This window comes from Acomys minous, assembly GCF_964271855.1.
Source record: "Acomys minous genome assembly, chromosome: 15".
Classification (NCBI taxonomy): domain Eukaryota; kingdom Metazoa; phylum Chordata; class Mammalia; order Rodentia; family Muridae; genus Acomys; species Acomys minous.
Genome location: NC_140497.1, coordinates 13,612,418 through 13,637,945, shown reverse-complemented (window position 1 = coordinate 13,637,945; position 25,528 = coordinate 13,612,418). Strand labels below are relative to the sequence as shown.

Genomic DNA, 25,528 nt, shown 5'->3' with positions numbered 1-25,528 from the left:
CCCCGCCGGTCACCCGCCTGCGGGAGCCTCCTGCGCACGCGCTCGCGGAGCCGGACAGTTGGCCGAGGCGTCCCCCGCAGGCCCCTGCGCGCCCGGTCTGAGGCGCGGCGCCGGGCGCGCGCGCGCACTCGCGCTCTGCGGGGGGGCGACGGGCGCGCAGGCGCGGCGGGGAGCGAGGTCGCGCAGGCGCAGACGGCGTTGGTTCGAGAAGACCTTCAGCGTTGCCTTGGTGGAGCGGGACGGGCCGGGCCCACCCTCGGGTTGTAGGTGAGGCGGCGGCTGCCACGGGCCCGGGTGGGCGGAGGGCCGGCGGGCCTGAGGAGCGGAGGCCGCGGAGGAGGAGCCGAGGGGGCGCCGGCCGAGAGCGAGGCGAGGCGGGGAGACCCCGCTGTCCGGTCCTTGCTGGCCGCCTGAGGGCTGGAGTCGCCGCCCTGGGCCGCGACCTTCCGCTGTGCCCTGCGTGCGCTCTGGCGTTCTGCCCGGGGCCAGGCTGGAAGGAGGGCGGTTTCTAGAGAGTACGAGTTCTGGAACCCCAAACCTACACCCCACCCTGCCCTCACCTCCCTCTCGGACGTGTCCAGCATCTGTCAGGCGTGTCTTGCACTCCTGACGGCCCGAGGGAGGATGCTGTTCATGCATCTTAAAAAGCAGAAACAGGGAACAAAAGAGAAGCTGGGTTACCTAGTTGGTGCCTTTTGTTTTCCTCCCCGGGTCTGATGCAGCCTTGGGGCATGGTGCATTATCTGCTTTGACGCGCCGATAGAATTGTGAGGTTGTAGCTTTACTCTCGAGTAACCATGGAGTCTGTGTTCTCTCGATTTTTGCTTGATCATACCAGCAGTGCATTTCCCATCAGAATCCTGGGCCTGAATAAAGGACAGTTTCGGCATAGGCGACTTCAGTTAGCCAAGTGACTCAAAACGCTAAAAGCTTGCGATTAGCCCTTAACACATTTTAGCGTATTTCCTCCTTGCTCGGTGTGAAAACCTAAAACTTTAAACATTTCTCTCTGAATATGTAGGACCTGTGTCTCTCTCTGTACCTCCTTCCTAGAATTACAACAAATCATTTACATTACTACTGGGGTTGTAAAATCGCCCTGTTAGTGGAACATTGATACCGCTCATTTGCCTGGACTCTAACGTTTCCTTTTGGTTGCTGCCTTTAATAGCACGCATGGCCTTATCTATGCAGGACAAGAGCCTTTCCCATATGCCACCCCATTTTCTCTTTATAATTTTTGGGTGTATGTGGACTTGTTTATGTGGTGTATGTGGTACATTTTTGTGTGCACATATGTGTGCATGTGGAATCCAGTGGTTGATGTTGGGTATCTTTTATAATTGCCTTCTGTTTTTTGAGGAAGAGTCTTCTCACTGAACAACTGTGAGCTCATCTGACCAGTGAGCTCCAGGGATCCTCTTGTTTCTGCCTTGTCCCTACTCCAGTGCTGTGTGTGTTCTGGGGATTCATACTCATTTCCTCATGTTTGTGTGACAGACACTTTGCCAATTGAGCCGTCTCCTCTGTCCTGACTTTATGTTATTTTTTTTTTAATTCTTTTTATTTTTTGGTATGCTCTTTCTTCTTAGCTTTATATCATAGTGTGTGTATTTGACAGGTACAGATAGTAAGTGAATTCCCAGTTAGGAAACGAGTCATGCTGGATATGGCGGCACACAACTATAATGCCTCCCAACTTTACGGAAGCTGAGGCAGGACTATCATAAGTTGAGGAGCCAGCCTTGCCTACACCTTAAGTTTGAGGCCAGCCTATGCAATACTAAGGCCCTGTTTATTTATAGGCAAAAGCCTAGCAGTAATTCAGATTAAGAGTTGGACTGAGACCACATGCGTGGTGTACACTTGTAATCCCAGCACTTGGGAGGCAAAGGCAGGTGGATCGCTGTGAGTTCAAGGCCAGCCTGGTCTACAGAGTGAGTCCAGGACAGCTAAGGCTACACAGAGAAAACCTGTCTTGAAAAACAAACAACAACAACAAATAGTTGGACTGAGTATAGAAACATAGGCTGTTTATTTAAATGGTTTGCAAAGTGTCCAAAGTTCAGGCATAGTGTTTGTAACTTGCGGATGTGTTCAACCTGTTGACATTGTGACACAACTTCATCTACAAAAGTCATGTTCAACAACTTTGTCATGCTCAAGGACCATGAAGTCAAGTTACAAACATAACAAAAACAAAAAAAGCTTGTTTGTTTTGTCTTTTGTTTTTGGATACAGGTTCTTACCGTGTAACATAACTGACTGGCTTCAGACTAGTAGATTGTATCTGCCTCTGCCTTCTGAGTGCTGGGGTTGAAGTCACCATGCCCAGCCTATGTTTTATTTATTTTTAATCCACTTATATATATTTTGTGTGTGTGCTTGTGCATGTGCATGCTTTTGCTTCTGCCAATGTGTGATGGTCAGAGGCTGACTTGGGGAAGTTGGTTTTATCCACCATGTGTGTTCTGGCATCAGAATCAGGTGGTGAGTACCTTCACTTGTTGAGCCATCTTACCAGCCTCAAATTAGAGAATTAGTGTGTTTGTAAGTATGCCAGCAATAAGCATGCCACTGTCTGTCTGTGGAGGTCAGAGAACAACTTGTGGGAATTGGTTCTCTCCTTCCACCATGTGGGTTTGAGGGACAGACCTCAGTTCGTGAGTCTTGGCAGTTAGTGCCTTAATTCCACCTCACCAGCTCGAAATCTCATATTTTCTTAAGTTGACTTTTTTTTGTAGGTAGTGGGGCCCCCAACCCCCGGTAGGAATGCTGGAAGCTGACTAGTACTCTGGAATTTTCTGGTATCATAAAATCCCGCTAATGGAATTATTTTAGGTAGTTTTGTGATTGATTGGCCTTGGCTTTTGAGTCTTTAAAAGGGAGACAGCAGAAACTGCTGCCTTCTGCTGGGCAGAGGTCTGGGGGAGGATGTATTCACTGAGAATTCAGATTGAGGGTCTTACTGGCTTTTTAAATAAGCTGGGGGAATAACAAGTAGGCAAGATACAAGGTCAAAGTACCTTGGGTGTTCAAAGGTTTTAATTTCAAAGTTCACACCTATAAGATGGATTCTATTCTATTTCTGGTTAGTGGTATACTAATAGTATTTTTTAAAAAGCTTTGGGAAAGACCATATTCTGGAAGTGTATACTTCATTTAGTAGTTTTTGAACATATTTTTATTTATTATATTGTGTGTTTGCATGTATGCTAGCTGTGTACAGATGCTTGCAGAGCCAGAAGAGAGAGTCAGAGTCCCTAGAGCTGGGGTTACAGGTGGTTCTGGGTTGCCTGACATGTGCTCTTAATGCTTTAGTAGGTGATTTTTCTTTGTCTTTTGAGATAAGATCTTGTAGCTCTGACTGACCTTGGATTTGAAGCCCTGTTCTTGTCTTTTGAGACACCTGGTTCAGTCTCTTTAAGCTTTTTATTTTATTTTTGATTTTTATTTTGAGATAGAGGTCTCCCCATATTGCTCTGATTGGCTTAGGACTGTCTATGTAGACAAGGCTGACCTTCCTCTGCTTACTGATTGCAGAGAGTAAAGGCATGTACCACCACACTCAGCTTCAAAGCATTTACAATTGAATTTTACTTCTTAATTTTTTTGTAATTTTATGTGAATGGGTGTTTTGCCTGCGTGCATATCTGTGTACACATGCCTGCAGTGTATGTAGGGGCCAGAAAAGGACATCATAGTCCCTGGACCTGGAGTTCACATGTGAGATGCCGTGTGGATGAGCAACCAGTGCTCTCAGCTGTTGAACGCTCTCTCCATTCTCAGTGAAGCTTTTTTTTTTTCCTGCTACGGCTGTAGTATGGGATTTAACCTGGCCTTTTGAGTGCTAGGCAAATGGTCTAATACTACTGATGTTACCAATTCTCTTTAAAATTTTTTTATTTGTGTCTTTGAGTCAGTATCACTAATTTGTCCAGGCCAGCTTTGAACTCACTCTGTGGTCCAGGATGGCCCTGCACCTGAGATCCTCCTGCCTCCCAAGTAGCTGGGATTACAGGCTTGAACCATCAGGTCTTATTTTAGGGACTGAATTTCAAAGTATCAAAATACTAAAACCCTGAAGGTTTTTAACGCCCCCTCCTTCCCCCTTTTGAGACAGGGTTTCTACAAGCTGCTGAGAGAGACTGGCCTTGAACTTGTTACTATTGTGCTTCCGCAGCTGGCCTGACGTGCCTGATGTGCATTGCCTTGTGTTCTTTTCTGTGCAGTGTGGTCTTCGGATTGAATCCCGCCAGCCCTCACACCTCAACCCTGAGGAGTTACTTGCATGTTTTTGCAATTCCTTAAAACTTCCCCTGGTGGTCTGGGAATAGCTCAGTTGGTAAAGTTCACAATCCTGAGGATCTCCAGACCCCATTTGGAAAGGCCACGCATAGCAGTGTGTGCCTGTAACCCCAGCCTTGAGGAGGTGGGAACAGGCAGAAGAAGCTCAGGGTTCAGTGAAAGACCCTGTCTCAAAAACATGGTGGTGAATGGCACCCGAGGAGTAAGACACGTGTGTGTGTGTGTGTGTGTGTGTGTGTGTGTGTGTGTGTGTGCCTGCACAAATGTGCATAAAAAAAATAAATCGTAACAAATCCTGTGAGAGACTCTTGTCTTTGAAATGTACTTAAAGTGATAAACTCTGGCACGCGTGAGAAAACTCTTACTATCTAGTTTTAGAAGCAGAATTCCAACTTCGAGTCTTGATTATATTAGGGCATGAGCATTAGTGATGCAAAGGAAGAGGAAGTCTCAGGCTGAAAGAGTGGAGCGTAGGAGTGAACATACTAAATGGTTAATCTTTTGTATTCTTTTAAGATATGTGTAGCACACCAACTTACTGCGACCTAGGAAAGGCTGCCAAGGATGTCTTTAACAAAGGGTATGGTAAGTATGCAATGGTCAATTTTATGTTGGGTCAAAGTTAGTGATAAATTCTGAGGATTCAGTTGCATGTTTTTACAGATCCTTAAAATTTTTGCTTTGTAGGCTGGGGAATAGCTCAGTTGGTAAAGTGTGTAAGATACTTATTCTGTTAGTAAAATAAGGGTAAGTGACCATTACTCTACATCTCAAATATTAAGGGCTGTTAGTAGCCTCTTATCTTTCATCTTTAGGCGCCTTTACAATCGTTAAAGGAGTTATTATACATACACTATGCATAAACATTTAATACTACCTGTAATATGAAGTAGCATCCACCTATAATATTATGCCTCATTTTACTAGTTCCGAGTATGATTAAAGTGCTTACTTCTCTCTGTATAATGCTTCCCCTCCCCCCCTTAAGACAGGGTCTCTGTGTAGCCCTGGCTGGCCTGGGACTTGCTATGTAGACCAGGCTGGCCTGGAATGCAGAGATCCACCTGCCTCCGCCTCCTCGTGAGTGCTGAGATTAAAGCTGTGTGCTACCATTCCCAGGCAATGTAGTGCTTTTTAATATACCAATTTTTAATGAACGTGGCAATATCTTTATTGGTTTGTTTGTTTTCAAGACAGGGTTTCTCTATGTAGCCTTGGGTGTTCTGGAGCTTGCTCTGTAGTCCAGGCTGGCCTTGAACTCACAGAGATCCGTCTGCCTCTGCCTCCTGAGTGCTGGGATTAAAGGCATGTGCCACCACCACCTGGCTGGGATGTTATATTTTATTTGGTAATAATATTTTTATTACAAGTAAGAAACTTTTAGGTTTTAAAATGTTTTTAATTTTTCTGTGCTATACACATTGATTTTTTTCTTCTAACATTAATTTTTTAAAAGATTTATTTATTTATTATTTATACAGTATTGTGCCTGCATATACACCTGCAGGCCAGAAGAGGGCATCAGATCTCATCACAGATGGTTGTAAGCCACCATGTGGTTGCTGGGAATTGAACTCAGGACCTCTAGAGGAGCAGTCAGTACTGTTAACCTCTGAGCCATCTCTCCAGCCCCATGTTCGTTATATTTTTATCTTGCACATACACACACACTCAAACATACATTTTCATGTGCATATATATAAATACATGCAACAGCATAGTTTTTGAGGAACTTTGGTTTTTAGAATAGTGCTGGGTTTTTTGGTTTTGGTTTTTTTTTTTACATTTTAAAAGTATGAGTTTATGGAGAGATGGCTCCGTGGTTAAGAGCGCCACCTGTTCTCCCAAAGGTCCTGAGTTCAGATCCCAGCAAACACGTGGTGGCTCACAACCATCTGTAATGTGATCTGATGCCCTCTTCTGGCCTATAGGTGTACATGTAGACATAATAATAAATCAATAAATTGCAAAAAAAAAAGTATGAGTTTATTCATTTTTAATACCTTTAGAATTGTACTTACTTTGTTATAATTCAGTTTCTTTTTGAATTCTTATCTGATGAGTATACTGTGTATTTATATATGAGGTGTGTAATGTATTTCATGTTTTTCAAGTTGAAAAAAACTAGAGCGAAAGTTAAATTTTGCATATTACTTTGTTTTTTAATGTTTCTAGGGTTTGGCATGGTCAAAATAGATCTGAGAACCAAGTCTTGTAGTGGAGTGGTGAGTACCTAATATATTTTAATAGGTAAAGCATGTTACCTTAAAGGAACTTAAAGCTTTAAAAATAATTGTTTCCTATTGTATAAAACAACACAGTCTTGACATCACTGCCCACTCTATGGCTTTGCCCTTCTCTGACTCATTGGGTCTGTGGTGCCAGTAGGCAGTTAGGTTGATTTGACTGTGGGATTGTTTGTTTGTCTTCATAAAAGTATCAGGCATCTCACTCTTAGATGATACAGAATGACTATTTTTGACTCTTGTCATACTTATTCTTTCATGAATATGTCTGAGTACTGAAACCTTTACTTTCATTATAATGATTCATACATGTTTTATTGCTGTCTTACAAAAATAATTTTAATCTGTCTTTTTATTATTGATTTGTGCAAAATATAGAAATTAATTTTTGCATAGGTTCATACACAAGATTATTTTGTTTTGTTTTAAAGATTTATTTATTTATTTATTATTTGCATAGTATCCTTCCTGCGTCTGTGCCTGCATGCCAGAAGAGGGCACCAGATCTCATTATAGATGGTTAGGAGCCACCATGTGGTTGCTGGGAATTGAACTCAGAACTTTTAGAAGAACAGCCTCTCTGAGCCATCTCTCCAGCCCTATTTTATGTTTTTTAAAAGTGAATTAATTTTTTTTTATGAGTATGGACATTTGCCTGCATGTATGTCTGTACACCACATGTGTGTCTGGTGCCCCAGGATCCCAAAAGGGGATGTCAGTCACCTTGTGGTTGCTGGCAATCAAACCCTAGTTCTTTGGAAGAGAAGCTTGGGTTTTGTTTTTTGTTTTGTTTTTGTCTATGGCTGGGTTTTTCTGTGTAGCCTTGGCTGTCCCAGAATTCGCTTTGCAGACCAGGCTGGCGTTGAACTCACAGAGGTCTGCGTGCCTCTGCCTCCTGAGTGCTGAAATTAACAGTTTGCACCCCCACCACTCGCCTCAGTTTTCTGGATATTTTGTTTTATGTTTTTGGTTTTTTTGTTGTTGATTTTTTTGTTTGTTTTGTTTGCGACAGGGTTTCTCTGTGTAGCCTTGGCTATCCTGGACTCACTTTGTAGGCCAAGCTGGCCTCGAACTCACAGAGATCCACCTGCCTCTGCCTCCCAAGTGCTGGGAGTAAAGGTTTGCACCACCACGCCTGGCCGCTTGTTTTGTGTTTTTTAAAAAGATTTATTTATTTTATGTATATGAGTACACTATCTTTATGCACACTAGAAGAGGGTACCAGATCACATTATAGATGGTTGTGAGCCACCATGTGGTTGCTGAGAATTGAACTCAGGACCTTTGGAAGAACAGACAGTGCTCTTAGCCACTGAGCCAACTCTCCAGCCCCTGTTTTATGGTTTTTACTGATTTTCTTCTGGTCTTTTTTCCACTGCAATTCAAGATGTTGACATATTTTCAAAATATCACCAATCACACATTAAGTAAATCTCAGCAAATAGATTAACTTTTCTGGCACTGCATATTGAACCTAGCATCTCATGCATGCAAGGAAAATACTATTAGCAGTGAATTACATCCCTAGCCCCCAGCCCTTGTTTTACTTTTTGATTTGAGACAAGGTCTTACTAAGTTGTCAGTGTTGACTTTGAACATGTCCTGTATCCCAGACCAGCCTTGAATTTTCTATCCTCCTGCCTCAACCTTCTAAATAATTGGGATTGCAGGCCTGTGCCACTAGGCCTAGTGGGATAACTTTCTTTTCTTTCTTTTTTCTTTTACCTATCTACCTACTTTTTTTCGTTCTTTCTTTTTTTCCTGCTACTGGGTGCCCAGGGCCCTGTGCATGCTAGACAAGCTCTACTTTGGCTCTCACCCAGGTGAACTTTTAATTCACCTTATTTTCTGATTTATTTTTACAGGCTCCGTCTTTAGCTGGTGCTTACTTATTCAAACCCATGCAAGTTTTATTTATGAATATAATTGTTTAATTAGAAGGATGAAAGGTGTGTGCAATTCGTATGGTATTTTGCATTGTATTCTACACAGCTCTGGTTTGTCCCCGTCACTCTGTCCCTGGATTTTTATGTCATAAATTAGTATATGTATGACCTGCCTTACTAAGGAGGCTATTGTGTATATGGTCTGTTACAGTAGGAAAACTGTACATATTTTAGAATTTTCAGAAGTTACAGTTGTGTGGAAAAGTCAACTATACCTTTCTCTCCCTTTCATGCTGCTGTGGTGGCTATGTGCATTCAGATGGTGAGGAAAAAGCCTTTTTGTGTGCTGATTCTTGTCTATTAATTCAGGATAAATTTCATCCTTTGTTGTACATTTCTCAGGTTCTACTTTACAGGGGCCTTTTGTTGCTTACTAGCATTAAATATATAGCTGAAGATGCCGTTTTCATGTTGTAAGTGGATTTTATACTTACTTGACTTAATTGTCAAATTAGACCCAAATTGAAGCGCTATCTGGACTTGAGCATCTAACAGTTGTAGCCTTCTCTTTGAATTGATGTATCTGGACTTCAGATTCTTGATAATATTGAGCTTTAAGAGATAGAAAGAAGATACAGGACAACACCAAAACATTTACATTTGCTGTATTTGTCATTTTTGAAAAGTAAATGTAGAAGCTACAATATTGGACAGTTAGATTTATTAAAAAGCAAACAGTACCAAAAAAAGAATGAAGCAAAACCCAAAAAAATAAGGCTGGGCATGGTGGTGCATGCCTTTAATCCCAGCACTCTGGAGGCCGAGGCAGGCGGATCTCTCTGAGTTCGAGGCTAGCCTGGTCTCCAAAGTGATTTCAGGACAGCCTGGACTACAAGAGAAACTCTGCCTTGAAAAACAAAAAATAAACAAAACAAAACAAAAAGGCAGTTTTCATATTAAGGAACTAACCTGAGCTGTTAAACATGGCTGTATTCTTTTTCTTAAGGCCTTGGCCTAAGTAGACAGCATGATTTTCATTTTGGAAGCTTTCTGTGTGGTGTTAATAAGCAGACCATAACTTCCCAGTGGTTTTACCTGTCTAGAGCTTGAGAGGGCTAAGGGAGAATTCATGTTGCAGTCAGTGAAACAGACCTGCGCAGAAAGGGCAGCCTTCCACTGCTGCCGCCAGAGCTCAGAAGTGTCCCTTGAAAACAGGCTCAGGCAGGAAGCTTCTTGCTTGACAGCCAGAGATTGTCAGTGACAGGTATTGACTGTTTGCATCCCCCTAGAGGAAGGTCTTTTCCTAAGTGTTTATTCTTATATGATGGAAAGGACACTTAAGTTGGAAGAAAAATACACTTAGGACATTCATAGCGATTATTTGGTACTTTACAGGGTAGGCCAGATGGGGAAGGAGTAAAGAGGACAGTTTAAATTCTGTTTTATTGTAAAAGTGGGTAGCTAATTTTGATGTTGTTTGAAAATATTTATGGTAAAAGTTTTGCAGATAGTTTTGTGACTGAAGCATTCATGTTTCACAGCACTGTAAATACACTTTATTGCTATGTCAGTATACACCTGAAAATGATCACATTTATGTTAAATGCATTTTTTCACAATATCTTTTCTTTTGTAGTGCTAGGATGGAACCCAGGGCCTTGAGCACACCAGGCAAACACTTTACCATTAAGCTACTTTACAAGCCCATAAAGAAATAAAATAAATAAAAATAAAAAACAGTAGTTGGAGCTGGACTTAAAAGTACTTGCTGTACTTGCAAAGGACCCAGGTTTGGTTCCTAGCACCCACATGCAGTTTACAACTGCCTGTAACTCAAGTTCCTGTGGATCCAGTCCCATTCTGGTCTTAGGGTACCATGCGTGCATACAGTGCACATACATACACACATAAATATAGTCACTCATACATATACATAAAAATAAATAAATGATAGATAAAGCAATAGGCCAAAGATACAGTTCAGTGATAGAGATGTGAGCAGGGCCTTCGGTTCCATCCCCACCTCCACCCCACAGTACCATTCTCCACATTTCCCCTACCCCCAGTCACAAAGTACTAAGCTAAATACAAAGTATGGGAGGTAGTATTTATAGAGTTTAATCACCTCTAAATTTACTGTCAGACAAATATAGAAAATTGATAGTCATCTTAGGCCACGAAAGTAAAATTCTTCAAAATTCAGTATTTTTGCCTTTTTAATAAAGGCATTTATTTCCTATATATATATACACATATATATATGTATATGTGTGTATATGCATATATATGTTAATTTAAGCTGGGTATGGTGGTACACCCTGTAATCCCGGCACTCTGGGAGGCAGAGTCAGGTAGATCTCTGTGAGTTCAAGGCTGGCCTGGTCTACAAAGTGAGTCCAGGACAGCCAAGGCTATATGGAGAAACCCTGTCTCAACGCCCCCCCCAAGTTAATATGCCCATTAAAAAAAGAGAAATATGTAGTAATAAATACCAATAAGAAGGGAGGAGTAATGGGAAGTTCTAAACCTGGTTAAAGACAGAAAAGAGGAGGAATGTTGCTGAAGGATAGGTTTGTGGTAAGAAGTAAATTGTTTTGGTTTCTGATGCATTGAACACCGTTTTCTGAAATGAATGGTTTCTGTTTAGTGAGATCATTTTAAAATAATTATTTTTTCTTGTTTACTAGGAATTTTCTACTTCGGGTCATGCATATACCGACACAGGGAAAGCATCAGGCAACCTAGAGACCAAATACAAGATCTGTGACTATGGGCTCATCTTCACCCAAAAGTGGAATACAGACAATACTCTCGGGACAGAAATCTCTTGGGAGAATAAGGTAAGAAAAAGCACTAGAAGTTATTTGTAGGTTTAGTAACTCTTTCCCATCAAGTAATGAACATAACTGGGGCTGGAGAGATGACTGCTCTGTTAAGAGCACATATGCACTTACAGAGGACCTGGGTTCAAGTCCGCGCCTTGCCTGGTGCCTCACGACCACGTATAACTCCAGCTCCCTGGCATCTAATACCTCTGGACCCCACCAGCACCTGCTCTGATGTGTATGTACGTCCACACAAGCACACACAAATACACATGAATAATAAAAGCACATCTTTAACACATTGAACAAACTCCAAATATAATTGAGTAGGATTCTAAAATATCTTCTATCATGTTTTCTCTGTGTGGCCTTTTCATTTATTTTTTCCATGTGTCTTAAAATTTCTACAAAACCACACTGCATCTTTGTTTTGATTAGCTAATTGTATTGCACAGTTGATTCTCTCCTGAGTAGAACAGACTTTCTTTGGTAATTTAGTTTACTTTTGTGATCTTTGCAAAATTAGCTGCACAGAAGTATTCCTATATTTTTAAATGGTTTTTTTTTTTAAGGAGAAAATTAATCAGCTTTTTTTTTTTTTTGTCAGACGCCCTGTGTGTACAGGGCACAGTGTTTTTCTTTTGGAGAATGGATCTCTTGTAGTCCAGGCTGGCTTCAAACTTTCCTTGTAGCTGAAGTTGACCTTGAACTCTCTCCCGATTTTTCTGCCTTAAAGTGCAGGAATTTCAAGAGTGTGCCACTCATGCCCAACTGAGTTTTCAAGATACATCTGTGCATGTTAGCACATACAGAGAGGCTCAGCTAAAGACATTGGCTTTGCTAAGGGTCATCTTAGAGCTGTTTCAAGAGAATGAGATGGTTTTGTTACATTGGAGTAGTTATTTTCCGATAGTAACTTAGGTTGTTTACCTTATTAGGATTTGTCCTGTATATTTTAATGTTTTAAAACTTTTTGAGATGGGTCCTCATTATGTCTCTCAGGCTAGATACAAACTTTGAGCTTAAGGTTTTGTGCCCCAGCCTCCTGGCAGCTTGGATTATAGGGTCATGCCACCACAGCCAGTTTAGTCGATATTTTGATGATAGACTATGAGGAGGGTTGCTGGGTTTGAGGGGAGGAGAGTTAAGGGGATGGAAAAAGATGGGAAGTAAAAGCCAGGAGTGGTGTGTGCGCCTTCAATCCCAGCACTGGGGTGGATGTGGTGTGGGGGAGGCAGGGCTAACGTGATCCACGAGGGAGTTCCAGGACAGCCAGGGCTACACAGAGAAACCTTGTCTTGGAAAAAAAAAAAAAAAGAAAAAGAAAAAAAAGATGGGAGAAGTAATTACATAATTTACTGTCTAGCTTTCTTTAATAACTTCATTTTTAAAGAGGAAGTGGGAGGAAACTTTAGAATTGGCTTTTTGAGTTAAAGAATTGAAAATTAATTGTTAATTCATAAATTTTTGTTTTACAGTTGGCTGAAGGGTTGAAACTGACTCTTGATACCATATTTGTACCAAACACAGGGTAATTATATAAACCTGTTTGTTTTTTCTGTTGGGTTTATTTGTTTGTTTTTCCTATAGGAGCAGGGAGAAACTGGGAAGTTGTGTTAGTAATGGTAGAATACTTATGTGTCTTAGTTTAAAGGAAGAGTTCCTTAAGGCAGCATAACATTTCCAGTAAAACAAAATTTAAACAGAGGCCATCTATCTAGCTTAGGAATTACAAGGGCCTGAGACCATAGTGCTGTCTATTCTAAACACTGGTGGGTGTGGCAAGAATGTTACCTGCTCCTTGTGAGGGACTAGGGTGAACGGTTGTGCTGCCATCCCAGGTCCTGAGCCTCAGAAGTCCTCTAGGCTTAACCATGGATCTGTCCTTCCTCACACATGCTTTAGTAGTTTTTAGAACAAATATTCTCTTAAAAGACTTGCAAGGCAGAACTAATTCTGAGTATTCAACATTGTTATTAAAAGTATATTTCAGCCGGATGTGTTGCTACAGGACTTTAATCCCACCCAGCATTCTGGAGACACAGGCAAGCGGATCTTTGTGAGTTCCAGGACAGCCAGGGCTACACAGTGAGACCTTGTCTAAAACAAGTAACAAAAAGTGTATTTCTACTAATAGGATAATAATGTGTTTTGATGTTACTTTTGTAGCACTTGAAAATATTTGAAGATAGTTTATTTCTCATGTGTCTATATATGTGTATACACACACACAGAGAGAGAGAGAGAGAGAGAGAGAGAGAGAGAGAGAGAGAGAGGGAGGGAGAGGTATCTTCAGGTTATTAGTTGGTACTGAACATATCCTACTACTTACAGACTTTGCATTTTTGACAAAATTGTGTATATCTGTGGGGTAATATGTAGTATTTGAATATTTGTATACATTGTTTAATCAGATAGGATAAGTGTATCTTTCTCCTCAAACATTTATCATTTCTTTGAGTTGGAAGCAAATGTAAAACTCCTGCAGGGTTTGAAGTTTATAGGAATTTATGTATAGTAACCCCGCTATGCAACAGAAGTCAACACAGTCTCCTATCTTATTGTAAGTATATCTGTTGACTTACTCATGCCTGTATGAAGTTAATAATAAAACACTTTATTTTATATAATGGCATATACATTTCTTGCTGTGTTGTTTGTTTGAGCAGAGTTTCTCTGTGTAGCCCTGGCTGTCCTAGAACTCAGAGAGATCCACCTGCCCCTAGCTCCCTAGCGCTGGGATTAAAGGCGTATACCACCATACCCATTAGCGTATAGTTTAATCCTACCAGAGTTGTGTTTGTAAAGCTAAGTCATTTGTAACATTCTTACCATGTATCATCTACCAAAACAGTATTTGCCTTTGGAGAGAGTCTTACTTTATACAGTACTTGCAATAGTAGATTCACGTTGTTTTTATTGTATTGTTTTTTTTTTTTTACAGAAAGAAGAGTGGGAAATTAAAGGCCTCCTATAAACGGGATTGTTTTAGTCTCGGCAGTAATGTTGATATAGATTTTTCTGGACCGACCATCTACGGCTGGGCTGTGTTGGCCTTTGAAGGTTGGCTTGCTGGCTATCAGATGAGTTTTGACACAGCCAAATCCAAACTGTCTCAGAATAATTTTGCTCTTGGTTACAAGGCTGCAGACTTCCAGCTGCATACTCACGTGTGAGTGTTTATAATTTATTCCATCTTGAGTGCCAGTGCGATCCCCCTGAACGGTAGTTGTTACGAGGGTAAGCAGTTGAGAGTCATGGTAATACTGCTTGCTGGGCACCAGTCCTGGGGCATGTTCTCATAGTCAGCAGTGACGCTTTGTCAGGGAGCGCACGTACTGAGTGCGGTAGGCTATGCTGCTGTTAGTTGTCAGGAAGTGCACGTACTGAGTGCGGTAGGCTATGCTGCTGTTAGTTGCTGGGTCAGCTCTTACTCCAGACTTTGGGATATTTAGCAGCTCACAGCATGCATAGTTCATTGTTTTATTGAGTTTATTTTCACTGTGTCTAGAAGGAGATGTTTGGAACACTATGAATAATCACAAAATAATTCCTGGAACTTCTCTGGTAATTCTGCATGGAGATTTTCATATATCTGGTCAGAATCTAGTTACTACCTCTATTGCATTCAGAAATCGGATGTAACTGGCTTTAGCTACTTTGTGGGTTCCTCTTTTTCCCATCCTTTACTTTATTCCCCCAGTTTCATCCCCTGTCACTAGAGAGGAGAGAAAGAAGGGTGGGGGAGGGGAGCTGAATCTAATTTCTTCTTGTTTCTTCTTTGCTTGTAGCTGGTCTTTGCTACTTTGGGGTTCTTCTTTATTTCTCTGTCTGGTTTCAGCCCCTATCTCTAGATAGAAGAGAAAGAAGGATAGAGGGGAGAGATTTCTGAGTCTAATTTCTTCTTGTTTCTAACAAACCGCCACCAACCCTGCTGAAGGGCCAACTATCGCTCCTTCCCCCAAATGGGATGATAGTATCTGAAAAGTTCCCAGAATTCCAAAGGTTACACATTCACAGAAAATATTTGCAGCTGGCAAAACCATGTCTCTGCTAGAGCACGAGGCAATTATAATAAGCTGCTGCGGACAGTCCAAAGCAGCACTTAGGATTAAAATGAAAACTGATTCTTAACATATTTTTGTGTTTTTAAAGAAACCAAAATTTCAGAATACTCACTACAGTAGAGATCTCAAAGTAATCATGGATGTTTCAGTGCTGGCTAAATCGGCCTCAACTTTTACTTATAATATATTTAGTTTTTAATGTTTTAAGATCTCATGTAGATCAGGCTGGCCTCAAACTTACTATGTAGCCTTGGCTGACCTTTAACTTCTGATCCTCTTGCCTGTACCTTCCAGTCCTGGATTATAGGCAGGCGTGAGCTGTGTGCATCTGAGGTATTGCTTTTCACTGGATAGTCTAATACAGACAGCGGTACTGAAACACTCCTATTAAGAAACCGACAATGGTCTTTAAAGAGCCATGGTTTATATCTGGAGCAGTGCCCCTGGGTATTGTATGGGAACTGTGTTCTTACTCTGTGAGTGTATAGTAAGTAAAAGCCAGTCTTATCTTTATTCCTGTTTCTTCCTGTCTTTCCAAAGAGAGGACCTAGATCCTATAAAGACTTACAGGTTTCTAAATTCTGTGAAAGACATTATATATAGGTTATATATTTACCTGAGGTGTCTGCCTTTGAGCGTAGTTGAATTTTGTCTTAAGAAATCTGTATTATGTAGAAGAGTCAAATAAATGAATCAGGTGCTACTGAGCTTTAATTAGGCTCTTTGGTATTTTGTAGGTTGGTTTTATTTCTTGTTTAATATTCATTTGTGGGGCTGGAGAGATGGCTCAGTGGTTGAGAGCACTGACTGCTCTTCCAAAGGACCCGGGTTCAATTGCCAGCACCCACATGGAAGCTCACAACTGTCTGTAACTCCAAGATCTGACACCCTCACACAGACACACATGCAGGCAAAACACCAGTGCATATAAAATAAAAATAAAATTTAAAAAAATACTCATTTGTACTAGAAATTTGGTGGACTCCATAGTTGCCCAATGGAATCCATGTTCAGGTTGTTGTAGACTTTGTTTCCATGTCTTACCAGTAAATGACTCACTTTATTTTTACACTGTGAAACAGGAATGACGGTACTGAATTTGGAGGCTCTATCTACCAGAAAGTCAATGAGAAGATTGAAACATCAATAAATCTGGCATGGACAGCCGGCAGCAACAACACTCGTTTTGGCATCGCTACTAAATACAAGCTGGATTGTAGAACTTCCCTATCTGTAAGAGTGTGTTGTCAGATTGCACCCCAGCTGTAAATGCATGCTATAGTGCCGTTACAGTTTGCATGTTCCTTATTCATTTGATGACTCCATTCATGTAGTGGAAAGGTCATTAAGTCTACAGGGAATGTGGGTTCTAGCCCTAATTTCTCCACTATTGGCTGTTGTCTGATTTTGGCCTCAGTATGTTCTTACTTGTGAATTCATGGGAGTAGATTGCTGTTCTTACTATTAGCTCTTCTGTATTACCCATGTAGTTGTCATAACTGTTCTGTGTGGTGAAAACTGATATCCTCACCTGTTTTACAGTCAGTGAGGGTCACAGTAAGCAGCAGTGTCAATATGGCCCAGATCTAGTGTGATGACACCTGAGTTCATGTTGTACTCACGCTCAGGTTAGAAACTGGCATTTTGAAGAATTGAGTACAGGCCAGGCATGGTGCAGCATGCCTTTAATCCCAGCATGTGCACCACCATGCCCAGCATTCTCTTGACTTCTTAAAAACTTTATCTTATTTTTTTTTCAGTTTTAATAATTTCACACAGATTAGCCTCAGTGTGCTTTTAGCTTTAGAAACCTTGTGCATGAAGTTGTTTTTGCATTGAGCTCACATGTTGCAAAGTTGTTTTCTAACTGCTTCTGTTTTCATCTCTTCATCTTAGGCCAAAGTAAACAATGCCAGTTTAATTGGACTGGGTTATACGCAGACCCTCCGACCAGGTATGTAAAAAGAATAAATTAGTGGATGGTCAGGACAGAAAGTTTCAAAAAGATGAGGATATGGGAACCACTTACAAAGTCACTGGGGGTTAAGTCGAGCCATTCTGAAATAACTAATTACACAGAGTGAAATGGAGCAAGTGCTTTTATTGTAAATTTCTAACAATGGTGGTTTAGTTACTAGCCTTTGGATTTGGCTCATCCCTCATTACTCTTCCTCACGCACAGGTCAGCAGACTGGACACCTGTGGCCGTGCAGTGTAGTGTATGCCTACCCGTACTCCAGGCCATTGGCTCAGATCTGTTCTTTCTAGAAGAATATTTAGTCTGAGTACGATACTGGCTACAAGTAATTATGCTCTTTTCTTCTCCCCAGGAGTCAAACTGACGCTGTCGGCTCTGATAGACGGGAAGAACTTCAATGCGGGCGGTCACAAGGTTGGACTGGGGTTTGAACTGGAAGCTTGATGCGGTTTGAGTAGAGCGCCATTTGTCCCTGGAAATGAAGAGAAATAAACCCACTATGTTTTGGCCTTAAAATTCTGTGAAATTTCAAAAGTGTGAACTTTATATTCTTCCAAAGAATTGTAATCCTTCCCACACTGAAGTCTAGAGATACAGATCCATCCTACGGGAGGTCCTTGAAGGCATGCCTGGAAATTGCCATGTTTGTGCCACATTTCAGTTGAGTTCTGCAGAGTTAATTTAAGTATGTTCCTCAGCAACAACGTAGAGTCATGTTAAAGGAAGTGATCTGACTCCCTGGTTTGTACATCACAACCTGCATGTCCCACTCCACTTTTCCATGACCTTTTGTCATACCAGTCTCGGCTGTAGTGAAATCTTTGGTTTTGCATCAGAGTGAAATAAACCCATCACATTTGGAACATAAGTGTTCATCGATTAATTAGTAGTGGTTGATTTGTTTCCGAAAGTGGGGTTATGTCTAAAGTGGTGTATCTGAAACATATGTGCCTTTGCATTTTGGTCCTCACTCCATCCCCGAAGGATGAACAGTGGTTTTGTTTTGCTGTGGAGAAGCTCAGCTGTTGAGGAACTAGCTTCCTGTTGTATCATGACGAAGTCTCCTGAAGCTGCTGAGGGCATAGTGCATGAATGGATGGGCAGAGGGGACAGAAATGGGTAGGGTGTTTCTTTGACTTTTCCAGGGCTTCAAAAAAAAAAAGGTTTTTAGAAAAAAAAGTCGTTTGTTTTTTAAATACTAGGTGTGATAATAAAACTGAACAAGGAGTTAGGATTTAGAAAAGACACAGGGAGACAGTACCTACAGGGCTGTGGACATCAACTCGCTGTGAGCAGAACCCCCTTTAGTACAGAAGTAATACATGCCAGTTCTAACAATTGTAGGCAACTTAGAATTAGAAGTAGAAATTGCCATTCTTCGTGACCCTCCTCCAGTGCTGCAAGCAGCTTGATGTATATGCCTGCCCATGCTGCTAGCATTTAAGAGATCTCACAGGTATCTGCTTAAAGAAGGTTAAAGTGCTTATCTCCTTTTGGGGTCCCCTTTATTTTATTATAATGATTTTCTTTCCTACTGTTGTGACAAAACACCAAGACCAAGCAACTCACAAAAGAAAGCTCATGTTTCAGAGGGTTAGGTTGATGGCTGAGCAAAGACATGCAGCAGCCTGGAGTACATCTTGCAAGTAGGAATCAGAGAGACACACTAGGAACTTGAAATCTCAAAACCCACCCAGTGACGCCTCCTAATCTTTCTCAATTGTTCAGCTGCTAGGACCACATAGTCAAACATGAGCCTATGGGGGCCCATTCTCATTCAGACCACCACTTCCACCCCCCTACCCCCGCCTATCTCTCTCTCTCTCTCATTCTCTCTCTCTCTCTCTCTCTCTCTCTCTCTCTCTCTCTCTCTCTCACACACACACACACACACACACACACACACACACATGCATGTCTCTTTGTGTGTGTTTTATATGTATACTAGCTATATATGGCAGTTAAGCACCTTTAGTATGACACCCGAGCAACTGAATTAGAAATTTAGTTTTAATAGATTGTTTAAATTTAAATGCTTAAATGTAGCAACAGCGTATTCTGTAAGATTTCTAGGAGTAACATGAGTGGCAGGGCATAGGCATTTAATAGGTAGTACAAATTTGCCCTTCAAATGTTTGATATCAATATTTTTGTTTGGTTTTTTGAGACAGGGTTTATCTGTTTAGCCCAGGCTGTTCTGGACTTAGACCAGGCTGGGTTCAAACTCGCAGCAATCCACCTGCCTCTGCCTCCCGAGTGCTGGGATTAAAGGCATGCACCACCACTGCCCGCCTGTTTAACCTATTAATAGGTGAAAGACTGTATCCTCTTTTGACTTATACTTCCCCAGTGGCCAATGAAAGGGCTGTATTTATTTGTTTACTGGTCATTTATATTCTAATGAACCCATTAGAATTCTTTTCTGTTTCTAATTGGGTTGTCTTAAAATAGCTAGACACATTTGTTCTTTGAAAAACTCCAATGTAAGATAGTACTTAGCCGCTGACAAAGTCTATCTTAAAGTTTCTAGGCAACAGTCTTCACCCAAGTTACGGGTAATTAGTAACAGACCACTAAGCCTAGAAAAGATCTGCAATAGCAATCATATGATAACATTTTATTTTCTTGTGTATTATCTTTGTGGATTGAGCTACCTTTATAGAGAGAACAGTGAAGAAGGCAAACCGTGAGCAGTTGATGCCAGTCTGTCTCATCCTGTGTCAGAAAGCTCACGGGTGGCACACGTGGGGAGTGGACGGGTGTGTGGTGCTGTGTCACACTGTGGGTGCAGCAAGAAGCTGTCAGCGTGCGTCTGGACGGCTTTGCAAGGTAATCCTTGAGTCTAGTATGGCTAAGGGTGTAAGGGGTGGAAGTGACAGGACTGGAGCAGCATTCAGCCTTGAAGGAAGAGGTAATAAACTGTACCCTTGCTTATTTCTTAGTCCTTTTGTCTGTTGAAGTTGGTTGTGTTTGTGTCCTCAATAAGTCTCTACATACTTGTAATTTTCCTTTTTGTTGTTTCTTTCAAGTTACTGCTATGCAGAGCCACGGAGCCACATTTCATATATTGATATGGAAATCCAAATATGGATGTGGGAAGTTTACGTTCTGCCTTTATTCAGGGATTTTATCAAATTGTGGCTGCCTGGACTATATGCCGAACTAAGTGCCATCTTCACAGAAGGCACGCAGTCCATATACTGGTACCTTGATGTGAAGTGACCCATTTAAGCCTTACAATGACCATCTTGGAGTCCTGCAGTCCAGAAAGAAGAGCCAGAGGCTGCCAGGTGGAGCAGCTCTTCCAGTGCCTCTGGAGGCCTCTCTCTATCACACTACAGCCGTGCAAGGCCCTTGGCCACTTTCTAGTGGATCATTCAGGACATGGCTAGGATTGTCAGGCTTACTTCTTGTGTCTTACTCTCAAGGTGCCATCTAGATTTTACCACAGCCTGTGACGCTGGCACCTGGGCGCAGAGAGCCAACCCTCCAGGGTGTTTTTATTTGCAGTGTTCAGTACTCAGTGCCTCCATGTAGGCGTTTGCCTTGAGGACTCCTCAGGGAGGCACAAAGCTTGCATGTGAGGTTTCTCACTGATGTTAGTATTTTTCAAATATTTTATGTGTATGCATGTTTCGCCTGCACGCGTTTGTACTCTACATGCCTGGTGCCCAGAAAAGGGATTGGATCCCCTGGAACTGGGATTGCAGGTGGTTATGAGGCACCGTGTGGGTGCCTGCCTGTCTTCACCCAACTTCCAGCTGAACTCTGTAGACCTTGTTTCAAAGTGCCCAGCCGAACTTTCTCCTTAGGTAACTGTGGCACCGAGAGCTACCATTTCCCAAATGGAACCCTTGCCTTCCATTTCCATATAGTGCTTGGAGTTTGAGCCAAACTTCTCTGACCTCACCAGCCACTGGTCAGCTTTCCTCCAGAGCTCCTGCTCAGGTGAGAACAGCCTTGCGTTTTCTTTCTAAAGCCTCCTGGGCCGGGCGTGGTGGCGCACGCCTTCAATCCCAGCACTTGGGAGGCAGAGGCAGGTGGGTCACTGTGTGTTCAAGGCCAGCCTGGTCTACAAAGTGAGTCCAGGACAGGCAAGGCTACACAGAGAGACCCTGTCTCCAAAAACAAACAAAAAAGCCGCCTGTTCTCTTGAGGCCTTTGTCTTTCCACCTTCAGTAGCCCAGTCGCCTTTGCACTTGGCAGTCCTGGATGTTAGCTTAAAGGTAAACTAAAAGCAGTCTTTATTTGCTTTGGCTTGTCAGTAAAGAGGGTTTCTGTTTCTTAAAGCAACCATAGGCCCTTGTGATCATCAAATACAATTCCTGTCATTATGTGCAACTCTGAACTATGATATGACAATTGGCATTTTGCAAAGTGATTTCCATGCTGCAGCTTAAAGGATCTAAAAATGTGTTGTAATTACAATTAAACTTGACACCACTAGGTGCCGCTGTGGTACCAACCAAAGATAAACACCTGCTTTCCTAGTCCTAGCTTGTGAGGTCATTCCATCCATTTTCTTGGACTCTCTCACCCTACTCCATAATCTTTGAAATTCCAGAGTTCAGGGTTTGGTTTAGGCATGGCAAGTTGAAAAGGACAAATTTTTCATCCTATTCTAGACAAAGTTCCTTTTGCTGTTTAAGCAGGGTTTACTCCCCAACAAGAACTCTGGGTCCTCTTGATAATGTCTGAAACACAGTACTTAGAACATTAGTGGTTCTCAACCTTCCTAATGCTGCAAACCTTTAACACAGCTCCTCCTGTGGTGCTGACCCCAACCATAAAATTATTTTCATTGCTACTTCAGAACTATAATGTTGCTGCTGTTTTGAAACATAATGCAAACATCAGATATTCTGTATATCTGATATGTAACTTCTGTGAAAGAGTCATTTGACCCCAAAGAGATCGTGACGCACAGGTTGTGCACCACTACCTTAGAATCATTTACTCTCACATGCTTCCCTTGTGGAGACTTACAGACTCAACCTCCCCATTCTCTGACTTCCTTTCCCTGTTCTCAAACACTGTAGTCTTATTCCCAGGGCTCCTGTGCAGTCCTTGATCTTTCTGAGTTTAAACTATTTTTCTTTTTTTGAAACAGAGTCTCACTGTGCACCTTTGGCTGGCCTGGAGCACCTGTGTAGACCTGGCTGGCCTGTCTCTGCCTCCCAAGTGCTGGGATTAAAGGTGTGTGTCACCATGCCACCACCTCAGCAAGCTACTTTTTTTTTTTGAAACAGGGTCTCTGCAGTGCTGACTGCCCTGGAGTTCTCTATTGTAGACCAGGCTAGCAGGCACCTTGCCTGGCTCTAGCTAAACTTTTATCTTTGTTATAAAGATCTTTAAAAAATAGACTTGACTTTTTAAAAGGATGTAATTATTATTTTTTAAAGATTTATTTATTATGCATACAGTATTCTGCCCGCATTTACACGTGCAATCCAGAAGAGGGCACCAGATCTCATTATAGATGGTTGTGAGCCACCATGTGGTTGCTGGGAATTGAACTCAGGACCTCTGGAAGAGCAGACAGTGATCTTAACCTCTGAGCCCTCTCTCCAGTCCGGTAATTATTAGTGCGTGTGTATGTATGTATGTATGTGCACGCGCGCACACCAGAAGCTCCTTGCCTCAAGTCTATCAGAACCAAGTGCCCTGGCATAGTAATGTTACCAGCAAAATTAGGTTTCTCTTTTATGGGTTCCTAGATTCCTAATTAAATAATTTTAAAATGGACTCAGTAGGAAGCTTGTGGTTCTGTAAGTCTCTACAAAGGCCTTTAGCTGACATCCAAAAAAGAGAAGAAAAAGACATTTTGGGTTAGAACTCAGAAAACTGGGCAGGCTTAATAGTGAAGATCTGCAAGTGACTGCGTTAGGAGGGAGGCCTCTGAGAGGTATATTATCTCATTAAGGGATCACTAGCCCTTCCATCTTAGGGAAGTGTGTTAGTGGGGGTTCTAGTGCTGTGAAGAGACACCATGACCACAGCAAGTCTTATAAAGGAAAACATGTAATTGGGGCTGGCCTGCAGTTCAGAGCTTTAGTCATTATTGTCATGGCAGGAAGTGTGGCAGCAGGCAGACATGGTGCCTGGAGTGGCAGGCAGCAAGAGTAACACTAGGCCTGGTGTGGAGTTTTGAGACCTCAAAGCCTACCCCAGAGACACACTTCCTCCAACAAGGCCACACCTCCCAATAGTGCCACCCCCTCTGGGCCTATGGGGGCCATTTTCATTCACCCCTTCCCCCCCCAAGAAGTCTTCAGGAAAGTCAGCTTTCCTGAGGGATCTCTTTGCCAGGTGATTGACAGGCCCAGCTTGATTAACTTATAGGAGGAGACATGTGATGTTCTAATAGTTGGGGGCAAATCAGAACTGGGACTCAGTTCTATCCTTTTGACCTAGAGGAAGTAGTTTTCCCTTAATAGCCCTGACATCCTTATTTCACAAGCTGCTTTAAACCCTAAGGAAGGGCAGCTGTGATGGTTCCCTCATCTGAGCGCATGCTGTTACAATCAAGTGCACTGGTAATGTTACCAGCGAGATGGTACTGGCCTGGAACCTACAGAGATCTATCTGCCTTGGCCTCCTGAGTGCTGGACTCAGAAGTGTGCGTCACCACACCCAGCTTATGGGATGGAGTTTACTATGTCTTCTATTGCTTGAGAACTCTGTAGCTTAAGGAGAGGCGGTGGGGAAGGAGGCTTAACTTTAAAATTACCTGTTGAGCTGGGTGGTGGTGGCTGCCAAGCACTCCTTTGATTCCAGTGCTCAGGAGACAGAGGCAGAGGGATCTCCATGTGGGGCTTGGTCTGGTGATATGTACCCTGATGCTAATTATTGACCCCAGAGATCTAGTTGCTGCCCTGTGGAGCACATTCTCACGCACACCTGCCCTTGTTTGTGTAAGCCTTGCTTTGCCTAGTTAAGGTGATTGGTTAGTTTAAAAAAAAACAAACAACAACAACCTACACCTGGACAGAAATGAGGTAGGCGTGGCAAAGTTCCGAGGGCTTTGGAGGGAGAGGGGTCTTGGGAAGGAGGAGGAGGTTCTGGGACTGAGGAAGGAGCAGGATCAATCGCCACAGGATGTGAGAGAGCTGAGAGCGAAGCAGGCCTGGGGGAGGGACTCTGACGTTCTGCACGGAAGGAAGCGGCCCAGAAGAACAGCATAAGCAGGTACTTTGGGGATTCTGGACAGGAAATCGCCCAGATAGGAATGATGACAGCAGAAGGCCTGGGGATATCTGAGGGTGCTTCAGGGGGTTAATATCTACCCAGGTAACGCTTACTCTAAACTACAGCAGGTGTCTGTGTCTTTACTGATTGATAGCAGGCTAGATATTACTGGCTATAATAATTATAGGTTTTGGTAATAAACATTAGATATTTGAAGTTCTCTACAACAATAGCCTGGTCTCCAGAGTTCCAAGACTGCCAAAGCTACACAGAGAGAAACTCTGTCTCAGAGGGGGGAAAAAAATCACCTGTTGAAAATGAATGCTGCAAGGGGCTGGAAAGATGGCTCAGAGGTTAAGAGTACTGACTGCTCTTACAAAGGTCATGAGTTCAATTCCCAGCAACCACATGGTGGCTCACAACCATCTCTTCTGGCCTGCAGGCAGAATGCTGTATACATAATAAATAAAAAAATTAAAAAAAAAAAAAAGACAGAGGCTAGAAACAGTGCAAGAGCTAAATTGACATATTAAAAAAAAAAAGAAAATTAATGCTGCAAGCCTTTAATATAGTTCCTCATGTTGTGGTAACCCCGCCAACCAGGAATCTCTTCTTGGTTGCTACTTCGTAACTGCAGTTTTACTGTTATGAATCATAATGTGAATAACATCTGTTGTCCGAGGGTCTTGGGCCACCCTGTGAAAGGGCTGTTTGACTCCAAGGGGTCATGCCCCACAGGCTGAGAACTGGTTTTGGCTATTTCCAAGTTCGGGCTGTCAGGAAGGTTAAGACAAGACCATGTGAGGCATGATGCTCTTCCTCTGAGCATGGCTTTCTAGTGCGCAGGCAGCTGTCCTCCGCATGGGAAATTCGACTGCACACTCAATGTCAGAGACTTAGGAGTTCCTTTGCCTGGGAGACTCAGCATTTCTTCCCCTGAGGACATGGTGACACCCTCTCCTGGAGCAGAGCATTTCCCAAATTATGTATGGCCAGACTGTCCCTAATCACACACAGGAATCTCGCCTTG

The 25,528-nt window shown here is 42.4% G+C and overlaps 1 protein-coding gene across 1 annotated transcript; it reads left to right on the top strand.

Moving 5' to 3' along the window:
- The first annotated feature begins 134 nt into the window (after positions 1-134).
- Positions 135-18,178, top strand: VDAC3 (voltage dependent anion channel 3). Its single transcript, XM_084760645.1, has 9 exons — positions 135-267; positions 4,825-4,893; positions 6,484-6,533; positions 11,128-11,280; positions 12,744-12,796; positions 14,210-14,437; positions 16,415-16,565; positions 17,229-17,286; positions 17,663-18,178. The coding sequence occupies exons 2-9, from the start codon at positions 4,827-4,829 to the stop codon at positions 17,752-17,754; spliced, it is 852 nt and encodes a 283-aa protein (XP_084616771.1). The 5' UTR covers positions 135-267; positions 4,825-4,826; the 3' UTR covers positions 17,755-18,178.
- Positions 18,179-25,528: the final 7,350 nt, after the last annotated feature.